This window comes from Mustela putorius, unplaced genomic scaffold, assembly GCF_011764305.1.
Source record: "Mustela putorius furo isolate JIRA1106 unplaced genomic scaffold, ASM1176430v1.1 tig00000242_pilon_pilon_pilon, whole genome shotgun sequence".
NCBI lineage: Eukaryota > Metazoa > Chordata > Mammalia > Carnivora > Mustelidae > Mustela > Mustela putorius.
In genome coordinates this window covers 18812751-18827768 of record NW_025421325.1, presented here as the reverse complement: position 1 = coordinate 18827768, position 15018 = coordinate 18812751, and the positions used below count along the sequence as shown (strand labels likewise).

Here is a 15018-nt window from a genome sequence, read left to right as displayed (position 1 = left end):
TCTGGTAAGAGAAGAGTTGTGCCTCTCTCATAAAGTGAGGGAAGGACACCTGGTAGAAATGGAGAAGGAGAGCCAGATTACTGCATCCACTCAGAACCAGAGCAGTTTTTGGAAAGAATGCATAGGGACTAGTAGATAAAGACTGATTTCCCCTTAGATTTGTTTATGCTCCACGTACTGTGGGAAGTCTGTGTCATCAGCAGATGGGAAAGCTCCCCTGGAGATGTATAACATCCTCTGAAGTGCAAGAGCAGCTCTGTTGGGGACACAGTAGTAGGTAAGAATGTGGACTATCACTCATATCCACCTGGCTTTAGATCCCTTCATAGTCACCTCCTAGATGTGCCTTATTTAATCCCTCTGTACTTCAGGGTCCATTTGTGAAGTAAGTTTAATCATCATGGCAGCTACTTTGTAGGGTGATTGTAAAATGAAATACAAGACTCCATAGAAAGCTCTTAGTTTAGTGCTTCCTGTTTAATAAGTCTTCAGTTGATAATAGCTATTATCTAAGCTATTATCTAAGCACTTTGTAAGTGATTTGTGTTTGGAACATCAAAACTGAGAATATTATGTACCTTGAGAAGTGTTTGACCTCCAAAAGATGAGAAAAATTTACTTGGGGGATATCTGAAAAAAAAAAAAAACCAGGCACTTCTTGAGAAGTGCAGAAGAGAAGTTTTCAGGTTGATGATATAATTAACTCTCAATGTAGAGATTGTCTGAAACCTTGAAACATCTGTCTTTATATCCTTTGGAGCCTTACTTTATAATCCATACTTTATTTTTAAAATTGCTAATTTACGAAAAGGATTACAGCTAACTAACATAACATGTTTATTGGACATGTGTTCGCTTTGCTCTGGTATCAGGTGAAAATTTCCTTTCCCTTCTCTAACTTCATATCTGTAGTTTTTTATAACATAAATATAGGAAAATTCAGGCTCTTTTTCCCTATGATGTTCTGTTTCCATGATATTCTGCTGCCTGACCTCCTCACATAGATAAGATGAGAGAATATGGACAGCTAGTGACTATCCTATAATGACTCTAACCCCAGATTTACTCTGATATTTTAGGCAAGGGACTACTTTAGGCAAGGCTCACATTTTTCTCTTTTATCAAAGGAATAAACATGAGCTTATTCCTCGATGATTTATTTTTGTTATTTTTGTCCTTGAGGTGAGTCTCCTCGGGAAATCTGCTGTTTGAGGTGATGGCTCAGTGCCAGCTCTGCTTCTTCACACTACCTGATTATCATTTCTGCTCTGTTTTTTGATTATCACTTAACCTTCCTATATTGGCTTTTTAAAAGAACTTTTTATTTTGAGATAATTATAGATGTAAAGGAAATTGAAAAAATAGTACTACAAAGAGTCCTAAGTACCATTCACCCACTTTTCCCCGGTGGTGACATCTAATATAGCTATAAAATAACATCAAAACCAGGACACTTGTGTAGACTGTTGATTCAGAACACAGACCTTATTAACGTTTCACCATTTTTTTCAGCCGCCTTGCGTGTGTGTGTGTGTGTGTGTGTGTATGTGTGTGTGTGTGTGTTTGTAGTTCAATGGAATTTTATCACGTGTATAAAATCATGTAATTACCATCGCACTTAAGATACAGGATTGTTTCATTACCACAGAAGAGCTGCCTCTTGCTGCCTCTTCATACTCACGCTCCCCTTTCAACACTTCCCTTTCATCCCTGTCCCCTGGAAACTGTTAATGTTTTCTCTAACTGTATAGTTTTGTCACTTTTGAGGATGTTATATAATTGGAGCATATCTTGTGCAGATTGACCTTTATCACTAAGTACAATGCCCTCGAGAACCATCCAAGTTATTCTTTTTTATTGTGGAGTAGTGTTTCAGTATAAGGATATACCAGACTTTGCTTAGCCATTCACCCATTGAAGGAATTCCAGGTTATTTCCAGTATTTTACTATAATAAATAAGGCCACTATTACATTCATATGTAGGTTTTGTGTGAACACAAATTTTTGGTTCTCTTCCTCGAGGATTTTACAAATTCTGTGTGAATGGTCTTGCCTGATTCATAGTACACAGTTTAAGAAGAATATATCTAATCATTTGATTTGGGTTCAATAATAAATGATAGGGCTCCTAAAGATTTCATTTAAATCAGACCTTGTATTTGTAAGAGAATAAATGAGGATGGATTACAGAGAGAGAGTTTAATGTATGCTTTTTATTCTATTTTTAAGACTCCTCAGACAACAAAGAAAAGAAGACTTTCAGCCTTGAAGAAAAGTCTAAAATCTCCAAAAACCGTGTTCACTATATGAAATTCACAAAAGGTAAAATTAAGCATTTCTTTATTTGTTGCTGAAATCCCTATGTTCACACTAGGTTTCTTAAAGGATTTTTAGCTTTCAGCAACATTATTTCTTGTTTTATATGCAAAATGGACAAGTATGGATGGCCTGACTGGTTTGACCTAAAGCAGTGCTCAAGTTTCAACATTTATTGTGAATCACCTAGAGATCTGTTTAAAGTGCAGATTCATTAGCTCTGAGTTAGGACCTCACACTCGACTTTAGACTATATGCAAGTCCTTTGACAAAGCTGGAAGTGGGAGTCAGTCTGCTGTGTAGAGGAGAAAAGAGACTTTATGTGGCTAGGTCAGAAAATAATTTTAATTTGTTGCTCAACATTTTTGGTTACATTTCTTGTTTTTGAGAAAAGTCTTACTTACAAGTCTTACTCCCAAACTGAGTTGCATTATTCCAAACCATTTTGGCATTGAATGGAGTGTTAACATAGGCATTCCATGGTCATTACAAAGTGGCTTTAGAAAATGTATCTGAGAACTGGGTAGTGAGTGTGTCCTAATGTCCTCCATCATCTCCTCCCCCTCCCTTCCCAGTACTGCCGCAAATTGCAAGTGCAGTTGTACAGTGTAACCACGAGGTGGCAGTCTTGTATTGGTAAGAAACAATTAGCCTTCAACTCCCCCAAGTATTTTCCCGTAGAACAATATTGTGCATTAAGTACACTTTCCAGATACAAAAGCCTATTTATTATCTACTGTACTTAAGGTATAAATGTGAATGTAATACTGTTGTGCTAGTCTAGTTACCATATGATGGCTCTTCCTATGGGAGATTGGATGTACCTTTCTACCTGCTGGGAAACACAAATCCCTTTGCTTTAGTCTAGTAGGCATGATTGGGAATTCCCTGACTCCTAGAAGTTGAATAGCAGTGGGAGCTAGAATTTCCACTACTCTAGCTATTAATGGTGGTTCTCATTTGGGGGTAGAACCCAGAAAGGTGGATCTGGCTTTGATTTAAGTGGGAGCCTGTGGCAGAGCTAAATGGAGTCAGTAGCTGAATACCTTCAGGAATGTGTACAAGGAGAGACGGATGCTTCCTGCTTCTTTCTCCCAGCTGGTGTGGTTTTTCTGTGGCTCTTCGTGTTATGCCCTCTTCTTTTCTCAAGCTAGAACCTTCTTTGTTGTTTTCCTATATGGTCTCTAATCAGGATTTGTCTCCACTCCTGACCTGCTGCAGAACAGAAGACAGTCCCTCCTGGCTCCTCAGTCATTCTGAGGGGAGGCTAAATTGCCACTTTATAACCAGTCTTTTTTCATTAAAACCTAAAGGAACAAATTGATGACATTAAAAAATGGCTTTTAGATGGTAGGGCAGCCTTTGAAACTTTCAAGTTAGCAAATCTAGTTTTTCTTTAGTGCCTAACTACACGCATGATTTCACCTAAACCATTTCCTGCGGCCGGGATAAACCTCTGTAATCTACTTTAATCTGATGGATGGCTGGGAGTATCTGCTTTCTATTTCTAGTTAAGCCACTCCCCTGCCAGGTGATCCTATCAACCTGCTTGGTATGTTGTGCCTTCAATTTCTTGGAATGAGGTTTGCTGATTTCTTAGTATTAGCCTTGCTTGTGGAGAAGGGGGCTTTGGTATACAGGGAAGAGGGCTCAAGATATATTGTCAGGAAGGAAGCAGAGGAGATTGAGTGGGAAAATAGAGGAAATGCAGGTTGGGAATGAGTAGAAAAGGTGGGAAAAAGAGGCAGAAATCCAGGTAACGAAGAAAGTCATTATTTACTATCCATCTTAACAAGCCATGATGAACGCATATCTTAAAGTTCTTTCATTTAATAAAAGAAGTCTTTCCATGGAAGCCTAACTTCCATGCAGTTTCCATCCAGGGATGTGAATGATAAACTCTGAGTCATCTCTAAGGTGGCGGATCTTAGATCACAGGGATCCTGGGTGCTGCATTACCATCTCGCACAGATCACTTTAGCACTGACCTTCTTCCAGATTCCTCTTCCACTGTTAAACATGAGGATAGATTTTTAAGTCATTATTGAGTTCTAAAGTAGGTTGCATTTTATGACTTTTCAGAAATGACCCATTTTATGGAACTTTTGATTGTTCAGCATAATGTTTGATAAGCTCTTTAGCCCTCGGTAGGCTCTTAGTGAACATAACTAATTCACTTATTCAATGAGGATGATTCATGCTTTAACTCCTGCCTGTGATCCAGAGACTAAAACATGGGAAGATGACATTTTACATAGCTTGGTGGGAAGAGTGAGGACAAAAATTTGACTTTAAAAGTGTGAGATTCCGGTAGCAAATAGCATTATATAAAAATTTGCTACTGCCTAAATGTTGGCTATATCATTTTCATTGAGATACATACTTACTCCTTTCTAGAGTCCCAAACTTATGATTTGAATTTGAAATAACTTATTTTCTAATTCAAAAGTTTGTATCATCCATGTTTATTTAAAAGCCTAACTTCCATGCAGTTTCTTGCAATTCAAAAACTGTTTTTTGAGGCGCATCTGTGGAGAGGAAAAAATCAAACTCTACAAAAACATTTTTAAAGTTTTTCACCTACACAGTGCAGAGTTATCATAAGAGTATTGCTTTCTTCCGCCCCTCAGTTAGGCAGTGGGTGGAAGAAATAAGGGGGTACGAACTGTGGTTGTGCAGCTTCATCCTAGTGATTTTACTCAGGCTTCTTACTCCCATGACCGTTGGCTTTTTTTTTTTTTTTTTTAATATTTATTTATTTATTTGACAGGCAGAGATCACAAGTAGGCAGAGAGGCAGGCAGAGAGAGAGGAGGAAGCAGGCTCCCTGCTAAGCAGAGAACCCGATGCGGGACTCGATCCCAGGACTCCGAGATCATGACCCGAGCGGAAGGCAGCGGCTTAACCCACTGAGCCACCCAGGTGCCCCGGCAGTATTTGCTTCTTAAACTAGGAAACTGCCTGGACAGCACATGTCCTGGTGGCTGGCTCCCTAGGCTGGATGCACAGACTGTATTACTTTTAGTACATTCCCCCATAAACCCTGCCCCCCCATGGCAAGAGACTCTGCTAGTGATGGGTGTCTAGTTTCCTCTTTGGATTCTTTTGCCATTTAAATCTAAATTAGCACCAGTGCAGGCTGTGAAAAAATTCTGGCTGTCTTATTGGTTGTGAGGGTCTCACTTATTTTAAACCCCACTGTAAGTCCTGCAGCTTGCCTGGTGCTCTGACATCACCTTTCATTGCCACCACCATAATCTTCTGTTCCCAGCTTATTATTGGTCCCATGTATTTTTGTTAAAAACAAAAATCAAGATACAGTATGTGTTGTATTCTTCATGACTGGTGATCTGCAAATGAATTTTCCAAGTAAATGAGGCTAACTACATACACCTGAAGTGGGTTGTGGTGGGTTTTTTTTGTTTTTTTTTTTTAATTATAACAAAACCTATTTCACCTACCATGCATTTCCTGGCCCTTACCCCTTTACTCTGAGTAGAAAGCTCAGGGTTTTTTTTTTCAGGCTTTGTTTTAATATGGTGCTATAATACCGTATTTTCCCGAGAACTTGTTGGGTTCTATAAGACTTTTGCCCTTAAATTAAGAAGTTCCAGATCTCTGTGCTTCTTAAATTCTTATTTTTTGTAATTTTATTTGCTTCGCATGTGGACTTCTCGGCATCATGGTTATATCTGGCCACAGTGGTAACCTTCCTCCTTTCCTTTGCCACTCTGATGGACTGGATAATCATGACTGTTAGAAAAATAGCTAAAACGATCTTAAAGAACTCTTCTCTGAAAGTACCTGCTTATCCTTTTATGGACATAGTTACATCAGCTTGGCTACTGGAAGCCATGTTATGGCCAATGGAAGACTGAAAGGTAGATGAACCAAACCCAGACAGATAACGTAAGTTCTTATTCTGTTGAGCTTTTGATTGTCATTTTCCCTAACATCTAAATTTTTAACCAGTATTTGCTGTCATTTGACCTTAATTTAGAACTGAAACCAGTAAGCTTTCAAACTCAGTTTTAGTATTTATATATTTTATTCAAAAGTGGCCATGATTTTATAAAATTCATAAACTATTCAACCAGGATCACTAACTAACAACTGTTTCAGTACCAATTCTATCTTCACATTTTGATCTATCTTTAAGCTCCTTTCCATTGGTCTCTGACTCTTAATTCTTCTCTGTGTTTTGTTTTCCAGATCAAATCCAGAGCAAGGCCTGTAACAATCCTGGTTTCTACACTTATTTAAGTGAACTTTGCTAAAGGATAAAAATTTCTGATATAAGAACCTATCACCCAAACCTTAGAAACACTTGCATCTTCTTTGGTACAGCTTACTGTCTCTACCAGCTTGGCAGTTTTTCCTGTAATGTTTAGATTTGTTTTCAATCTCTGCACGTTCATAGTTTGACATCTGTCCTAGAATTGCGATCTTGCATGTACCCTCCCTTCCTAAATCCCTCCAGCATTCCTTTTAATAGAGTTGCCGTAAAAGATCTTAATTTGCATTTCTTTGAGGGTATCTGTTCCATTCCAGAAGACAGGTTAGGGAAAGATGGCCGATACATATTTTGAACTAAGCATAACTCCTTTTTCTGAAATAGGAACTGCCATCCTGAATGTGCTCAGCAGTACAAAATGGGTTATGCTGATGACAAAGCTAAGAATAGATCTCTAGACCTCCTAAGGGTTTTCCCACTTCTCCCCACCATGGCCAATTTTATTCCCCACTTTTCAGGTTCATTTTCTGAGTTCCTATGTGAGATATGTTTCATTTTGTTCTTGAGGAAATTTCTTTTAGGATCTGTTGTCTGGGTCTGCTTAATAATCAGAAACAGGAAAGCTTTGTTTCTAGCTCAGGGAGAAAGGAGAGAGTAGCACAGAGCCACAGAAGACCATGTCCCTGATAGAAACAGATCATACTGATTGGACCATTGAATCTAGTACTGTTGCCTATGAAGCTGGTTATGGTGCCACACTTTGCATTAAATCTAAGAGTGTTTTGTTTTTTAATTTCATGGAGTCACTGAGTAATATCATATTTGAATGCCCCAGTGATAGTCAGTGAACTAGAACCTTCTGGGTCATGCCATTACTTTGCCAAGTAAGTTTGCTACAGGAAACTAAGAAGACAAGTGAGTCTGTAACATTGGAACTCAGGCTTCCTACTCAGAACACACATTCCTGTGTCTGACCCAGAGCCTCACTCCCCCAGAGCCTCAAGACTTTACATGTAGCAGTTACTTTTTAAAATGCATTTACCATGTGGTTGATAAATGGGAATAGATTTGGTTGATTGCTCACAGAGTATTATTGGTAGAAGTGGAAATTCCAAAGAAGTGAATTTTAAATTAGTTGGTTTGTGGGTTTGAAATTAAGTGAAAGAGTTCAGTGTTTTTAATAAGAATTGTAGATCCTTTGGATAGTGCTTTGCCAGAAGCCATTAAATTTCCTGCTCTTACTACTTACAGATGGTAGAGCTGTAATAGTAAAAAACATTTTAGAGAGAAAAATCTGAAGTCCTTTCATCCTAATATAGTTATTTGCATATATCTTAAATTTTCATTCATTCAGTTAATGAGTGTGCCCTCATTCATGTGTGTTTTGAAAGCTATGTAGCTAGCAGTGTTTTTGTCTGCATTTCATAATCCTAAGTAACTCACGTCTCCTTAGAATAAATGATAATTCTTTTATAAATGGGGAACCCAGAGACCCAGATATTATACCTTGAAGTCATACTAGTAGAAGAGCTTGCTTTAAAATTATTTCCCTTTCGTGTTACATGCTCTTAGTTGCTTCTACAAATAAGAGAATGTCAGGGGTTCTACTTCTAAAACACTTGATTTATAAGGGATTTTTTTAATTAATTTTATGTTTAATTAAGGGGTTGTAGTCTGTGAAAGGGAGACAGAAAGTCAGTAGCTTACAAAATTGTTTCTTTTCCAAAACCCATTTTGCTTTCAGGATTGTCATAGTTTATATTGATGCTCCTTATTTTAGAAAGAATGGTATTACTGAAAGACATCATGTTGTTTTTCTAGGGAAGGATCTATCGTCTCGGAGCAAAACAGATCTTGACTGCATTTTTGGGAAAAGACAGAGTAAGAAGACTCCTGAGGTATTAAGCCACATACAGTTGATATATGTTCTGTTTCAACACCACTTGATTTTTTGCGATGTGTAGAACTATTTATATCTATTACTGGTAGTACTTTTTAGATAAACCTACCAAAAAAAACTTTGAGAGGCTTTATACAAAGACTAAGTATGATCCTTTTAATAATAATAGTTGGAAGATAATATGCTTTACAAGGATTCTGAGAAAGAATATGTGTTACCTGCTTTTTCCCTTGTGTGGGACTGGAATAAACTTGGGAGGAATGCCTTTGCTGGTATACTCAAAGGGAAAAATGTCTCTCCCATGCCAGAAGAGAGGGTAGTTGCTTGCATCGGTTTTGTTTGCTCTGCTTGGACTGTATAATTGTTTGGGCTAATGGCTTGGGGAGGAACAGTATCATGTATGTAGTCCTATTCTGGTCTGTTCCCTTTAAAAAGCATTTTGAAAGTTGCGTCATCATGGAGAATCTGTAAGGCATTTGGTTTTGTATTTCCTCCATTGTACAGTGTTTATTTCAAAACTAGATAGGAGTAGGGTGACTAAACTGTACCCTAAATGGAATGAGTCCATAATTCAGAGTCTTCATTAGGTCATTGGACTGTGTAATACAGCAAAAAGTTTTTTGTGCCATTTCCAAAGTAAGAGACAGTTCTGGGCTTGGATGTCAAAACTGAAGTTTTGAAATATGGGTTTCTGGAGATAAAGGGATAATAATTTAAAATTGATGTTGTCTCCAAAAATCTGTAATATGGTTGCTATAACTATTACTCAACTAATCCGATATGTCCTCCTTATAGTTTCTTTATTGGCTCCTAGCCAAGGCCCTTGATGACGATAGAACAAAAAAAACTTGTGTCATTTATTTCTGATATTTCTCCAGAGCTACGGGAATTTTTCCAGGGCAGTAGCTGTTTGTTACTTAATATTATTTTCAAAGGCTATACTTATTAGAGATTGTGCTTGGTGATTTCCTCTGCAGTTTGGGAGAAAATTCCATCTTTCAGCACTTTTTCTGCCCCTGCACCTTCAGTGGTAAAGACTGAGGATGCAGGCCTAGGCACCATTGGCTCACCGAGGGGTGGTGTCTGTAGATCTCTGCTGAGTCATGTCAAAAGCAGGTGGGTCATTAGGGAGGAGGTGTTCTGACATCAGGCCACACTGGATGCTGCATTCATGGAGAGGCTGTTGGAAGAGCTGAGGATCATCAGACAACGCTACTTCTGGTTACACCTCTCCCCTTCAGTGGTTACTGCGTGACCTGGTTTGGATCAGGCCCTCTGCCTTGTTCACTCAAGACTTTGCATCTGTGTTACCTGAGTGTTTCTCTTGAGTCACTCTCCTTTGATCATCCTCAGTAATTTCAGTATCCTCAAGGATGTTCTATCACCTCCACTCTGCCCTAGCTACCCTCTCCATTGGCCACATCTTGCACCTTTGCATCAGCCCCATGGTCCATACTGGATTTCTGATGATAACCTTACTGTTCCAGCTCTCTCACTCTTGCATTCCCACTGTGCTGGCATTTCCAAATCCTTGCATTCTTGGGTTACTTGACCCTTTTTTTTTCTCCCTTCTGCCAGCCCCTACTGCCTGCGACCCTGGTCTTTTCTAGTACTCTCTTTGAAATTTTACAGTTGAACAGATGAGGGAAGGAAGTATTGTTTATGGGCTTTTGGTAGAACTTTAAAAGAACTTAAGTGGGGCACCTGGGTGGCTCAGTGGGTTAAGCCTCTGCCTTCAGCTCAGGTCATGATCTCAGTGTCCTGGGATCGAGCCCCACATCGGGCTCTCTGCTTGGCGGGGAGCCTGCTTCCCCCCCTCTCTCTGCCTGCCTCTCTGCCTACTTGTGCTCTCTCTGTGTGTCAAATAAATTAAAAAAAAAAAAAAAAGAACTTAAGTGGTAAGCACAGGAAAGCTTTTTGTTTCAGGAGATTAGAGGTTTCTAATCTTCTGACAGATGTCTGTCAGTAAGTCCTGATGTTAGGTGCCATGAAACTTTTCAACACTATCCAGCACTTCTTGGCTTTTTGGTGGTGTAGTCATTCATGACCATGTTGCCGTGAGCCTGTACTTGAGGAGCTTTGGAAATAATTCCCTGGTACTAGCCCAGGGAAAGTCTATTTCAGTGTAGTTGGTGTGGAGAAGACCAGCCTTAATATAATACTGTGTTTTGTTGTTTAAGATATATATCCAGGCACTTCTTAATCTCTCACTCTAGCTTAAGGTTTTCCTCTTGTAGATGCATTTGAAATCCTGATTGTTTGGTGAGGCAGTGTTAGATCAGGGTGCAGTGTGTGGTCTGTAGCAGTGGTTCTCAGCAGCACTTCCACTCAGTCACTTAAGGAGCTTTAAGAAAAATGCTAATGCCAGGGTGCCAGCCCAGCTCAGTTAAATCCAAATTTGGAGTCAGGGTCCAGTAATAGGTATTAAGAAGAGAAGAATAAAAATACTTTTAATTTAAAATAAAACTTACCCAGATGACTTGGGTGACTATTAGGAGTGAGGATTGAGAGCTACTAGTGGAACCCCTGTTATGTAACATTTGGGAGAGCTTCTGGCTTTAGGGTTACGAATACTGCCTAGGACAGAGCTCTGAAATCTTAATACGTACTCAGATCATCTGGAAATTGTGTTAAACTGCAGATTCCAGTTCTGGAGGTTAGGGTAGGGCTTAAGAGCCTATGTTTCTGAGAAGCTCTCAGGTGTTGCTAATGCTGCTGGTCACATTGCTGCATGCCCTGCATAAGTCGACAGGGCCTCTGTGGTATTTTACATCTAATACATAGCTACACGTATATATAAGATGGGAGGGTATTAAAACCTAATCACATTTTTAAGACACCAAGGGAAAAAATATTACTGTAAAGCAGAGTCACTTTTTTTTTTTTAGTTTTAATTTTAATTCCAGTTAGTATACAGTGTCCTAGCAGTTTCAGGTGTACAATATAGTGATTTAACACTTCCATACAATACCTGGTGCTTATCACAAAGGCAGTCCTTGATCCCCATCACCTGTTTCACCCATCTACCCCCACACCCCTGTCTTGGTGCTCATCAGTTTGTTCTCTGTAGTTGAGAGGCTGTTTCTTAGTTTATTTCTCTCTGTAAAGCAGAGTCACTTTTAAATTTGTTTTTAGATGTGTGTCGATTTTCACATAGAGAGTTAGCTCTTAGAGGCACACCTGTACCTTCCCTGAATAAATTGTTGCTCTGAAACCTTATCGTGTTAGTTACAACAGTCCTTATAGCCAAGGGCAGGAGGCCTTTGATCAGATTTGTTTGAAAATACAACCTCTTTTGGCTCCTGGTTGCAGTTGGAAGGAGTATCACTTTGTTTTTACTCCCTTGACCCCCATAGCAACATCGGCCTGAATTTGTATTTGGCATTGCCAAGGTAAAGGTGCTGCTGGAGGTCAGATACCTGAAAAATCTTAGACATCATGGTAGTATTGAATGTTAGCATAGTAATTCTCTGTGGGTGCTCTGGATAAGGTGCTGATATTGATCTTGTCTTTGCATCGAGATTTCAAGAACCTTGGACATTGACCACATCTAGTTTGGCTGATATCCTACCTCTCAAGTTAAAGCTGAACTTAACTAATTTCTACAACCCCTGACTGTTGTAATGACAGAAAAGAAACTACAACCTTATAAAGCATCTGTGTGCCAGACACGGTGCTGGCCACTTCAGATAGTATTTCATTTGTCCCCAACAGTCCTGTGAAGGAGGCATTATCACCTTTTTAGCAGTGAGGGAACCAGTGCTCAGAAGGATTTGTTACAGAGGTCCAAGGTGGCACAAATGGGATTTAAATCCAGGTCCCTCTGACTCCAGAGTCATTGTCCTTTCCCCTGTACCATAGGTCAACTTTCTTGCAAATAAATAAATAAATTTCTACATTTAAATGATTTTAGTTATGCCTTAGAAGTTTTCTTTGAGATTTTGTCAAAGGCATAAGTAGTTAATATTTTATCATCACTTTGTGGGAAACTGGTTGACTTTTATATTTCATTTTGCTGAAAATAGTGGTTCAGCTTTCAAAATCACTACCTTGCCTTCAGGCAGAACTGAACTCTGATAGGTTCAGGAAGCAGATTACAAATGCCTGGGCCAGCTTTGGGAACAATTTTATTTTGCTGTTAGAACTGAATTAAGAAAGACTTAGCTTGAGTTTCTGAAGCATAGATGATGTGTTAACGTGTGCATTTTCTAGTCTCATATGATTTGAAGAATCTGAATACGTTTATACCCAATAGCTGCAGCCCTTGATTAATAACAGATTTTTTTGACCTTTTTTTGCTTTAAATCTTTTTATTTTGATGTAATTACAGATGTATAGGAAGTTGCAAAAATAGTTCAGAGAGGTTGCTTGTACCCTTCACCCAGTTATCCCAGTAGTTACAACTGACATAACTATCACACAAGATGAAAGCCAAGAAATTGACACTGGTAGCAATCCTGTGTAGTTCTGTGCCACTTTATGACATTTGTGGATTCTATAACCACTGTCTTAGTTAATTACAGAACTGTATCTTCAACACAAGCATTTCCCTCATACTACCTCAGTTATAGTCACCCCCTCCCCCACACCGTCCCTGACCTCAGCAGATGCTGCTATCAGAATTGTCTAATTCAAAATTGAATATTATATGTATGAACCACTTGATCTTGCATAGTTAAATGCTGAGTCAGCTCACATCAGTAATGATCAATACCAAGGTTTTAAGGCCTGATCATAGTTTCCATGATCTACCTTGGGCACTTAATGCCTGCTAGATTTTATGTCTTCTGCTGGGTTTTATGTCTTTTATCTTACAGATCTTTAGAAAATGCCTTGTAAAAATCAGACTGATGTTTTTCAAGTCCAGATACAACGATTAAGTCATTTACTTTAGAAATTTCAGAAGTATATGAAACTGTAAAGTGATGTGTATGTATAAAGTGATGTAATTATCATGTGTCAGTATAGGAGAGCTCCTTGGGCAGTATGTCAGGGTACATTCATTATAGTGAGTTAGTAAACTCCTCTAAATTGCATGCAGAATTTGTGGGTATATGTATATGTAGATATGGATATATAAGTCCAACACTTGTATCAGATTTTCCAGAGAGTTCTTCTGAAAATAATCATTAAAATCTAGGACTGTGTAAGTAAATAAAAAAACAAAAATATAAATATAAACATGAATATAAAAAAATAAGGGTCACCTGGATGGCCTAGTCATTAAGCTTCTGCCTTCTGCTCAGGTTATGATCCCAGAGTCCTGGAATGGAGCCCCATGTTAGGCTCCCAGCTCAGCGGAGGAGCCTGCTTCTCCCTCTCCCATTTCCCCTACTTATGTTCCCTCTCTAGCTGTCTCTCTGTGAAATAAATAAATAAATCTTAAAAAATATTAATAAAAATAAAAATAAATCTCTTCCTTAAAAAATCACTTAAAATGGAAATTTTCTTTGTGAGGGTAGTAGGAGGGAACTTTGTATTTTGGAGAGGAACAGAGCCTTCCTGTCTCTAGGAACTATTCTCTGACTTTCTTGGTGCTCAGTATTTTCTCCAGCTACAGAGACTATCTGGAGGCACTGGTGCTATCTGAATCTGGCTATCTGAATCTGGCTATTCAGAACTAAATAGTGCTTTAATAGTGAAAGATAATCACAAACTACCAATTACTCAGAAAACTTTTAACACACTGCTCTGTATGGGAATGGTTGGTTGTACATTTTTAATTTCCAAGTCCTTCATTTCCTTTCCCCATCATCTTTGTACTAAGAAGACAATAACTCTGGATTGGAGTTCACCTAAATTGGAGATGTATGCACTTTCTGTGGAGACAAAGAAATGATCGAACATATTGAACTGAAATTACTAGGGCCCCCGAGACCTGCAGCAGGTACTTGTGCTGGCCAGTGCCTGTCAGGAGTTATAGATACGCTAGTGTATGTATGTGTATCTTTTCTCACTTGGTGTGCAAGTTGGAATTGGAGACACTGAAAAACAAATTCCATTAGTTCCTATCTTACTGAACTTCCTGATACTCCTTTTTTTTTTTCCTTCTTTCATTTTTTTCCCTCCCCCCACTTTTGCAGTTTCCTTCCTCTATCCAGCTTGTTTCCTGATTCAGCCTTATCACTAGAGAAAATACTCCTAAACCATATCAAGGACTGAGACTGTGTTACCAGCATTCCTACTTTGTTTCTCTCAAGAGCAGGTTTCTGACATAGGCTCTTGGCAAAATAATTGTCAATTTCTTCACCTCTGTAACATGATTGAATTAGAAACTTTGTATTTCTTATATGCTCTTAAATACCCCAGTTAATGATTACTTTGCTTGAATAACCTGAGGGCTTTTGCTTTTTGAACCAAAACATGATTTATGTTCCTTTCTTGTCAGTTACCATGAATCTCCTTTCTTTTCCATTTCTGACTGATTGTCAAATCTGAACCTACACTTCCAAGCAGATCCTTCTCTTTTGGCTAGTTGAGTTCATGGGATATTTTGACCATTGTTTTAGCTCTATAAACTGCCCTTATTTTTTTTTTTTAAGTTATAACTTTATTTTTTTTTAAGATT

The 15018-nt window shown here is 38.6% G+C and overlaps 1 protein-coding gene across 3 annotated transcripts in view; it reads left to right on the top strand.

Moving 5' to 3' along the window:
* The window catches only part of PINX1 (PIN2 (TERF1) interacting telomerase inhibitor 1), an 85193-nt gene that overhangs the window by 20759 nt on the left and 49416 nt on the right, over window positions 1–15018 (top strand). For all 3 annotated transcript variants that reach the window (XM_004766065.3, XM_013063297.2, XM_045078390.1), the window contains exons 5-6: window positions 2231–2323; window positions 8372–8448. In XM_004766065.3, the coding sequence (XP_004766122.1) occupies window positions 2231–2323; window positions 8372–8448 (170 nt within the window). The remainder of the gene's footprint in view (window positions 1–2230; window positions 2324–8371; window positions 8449–15018) is intronic.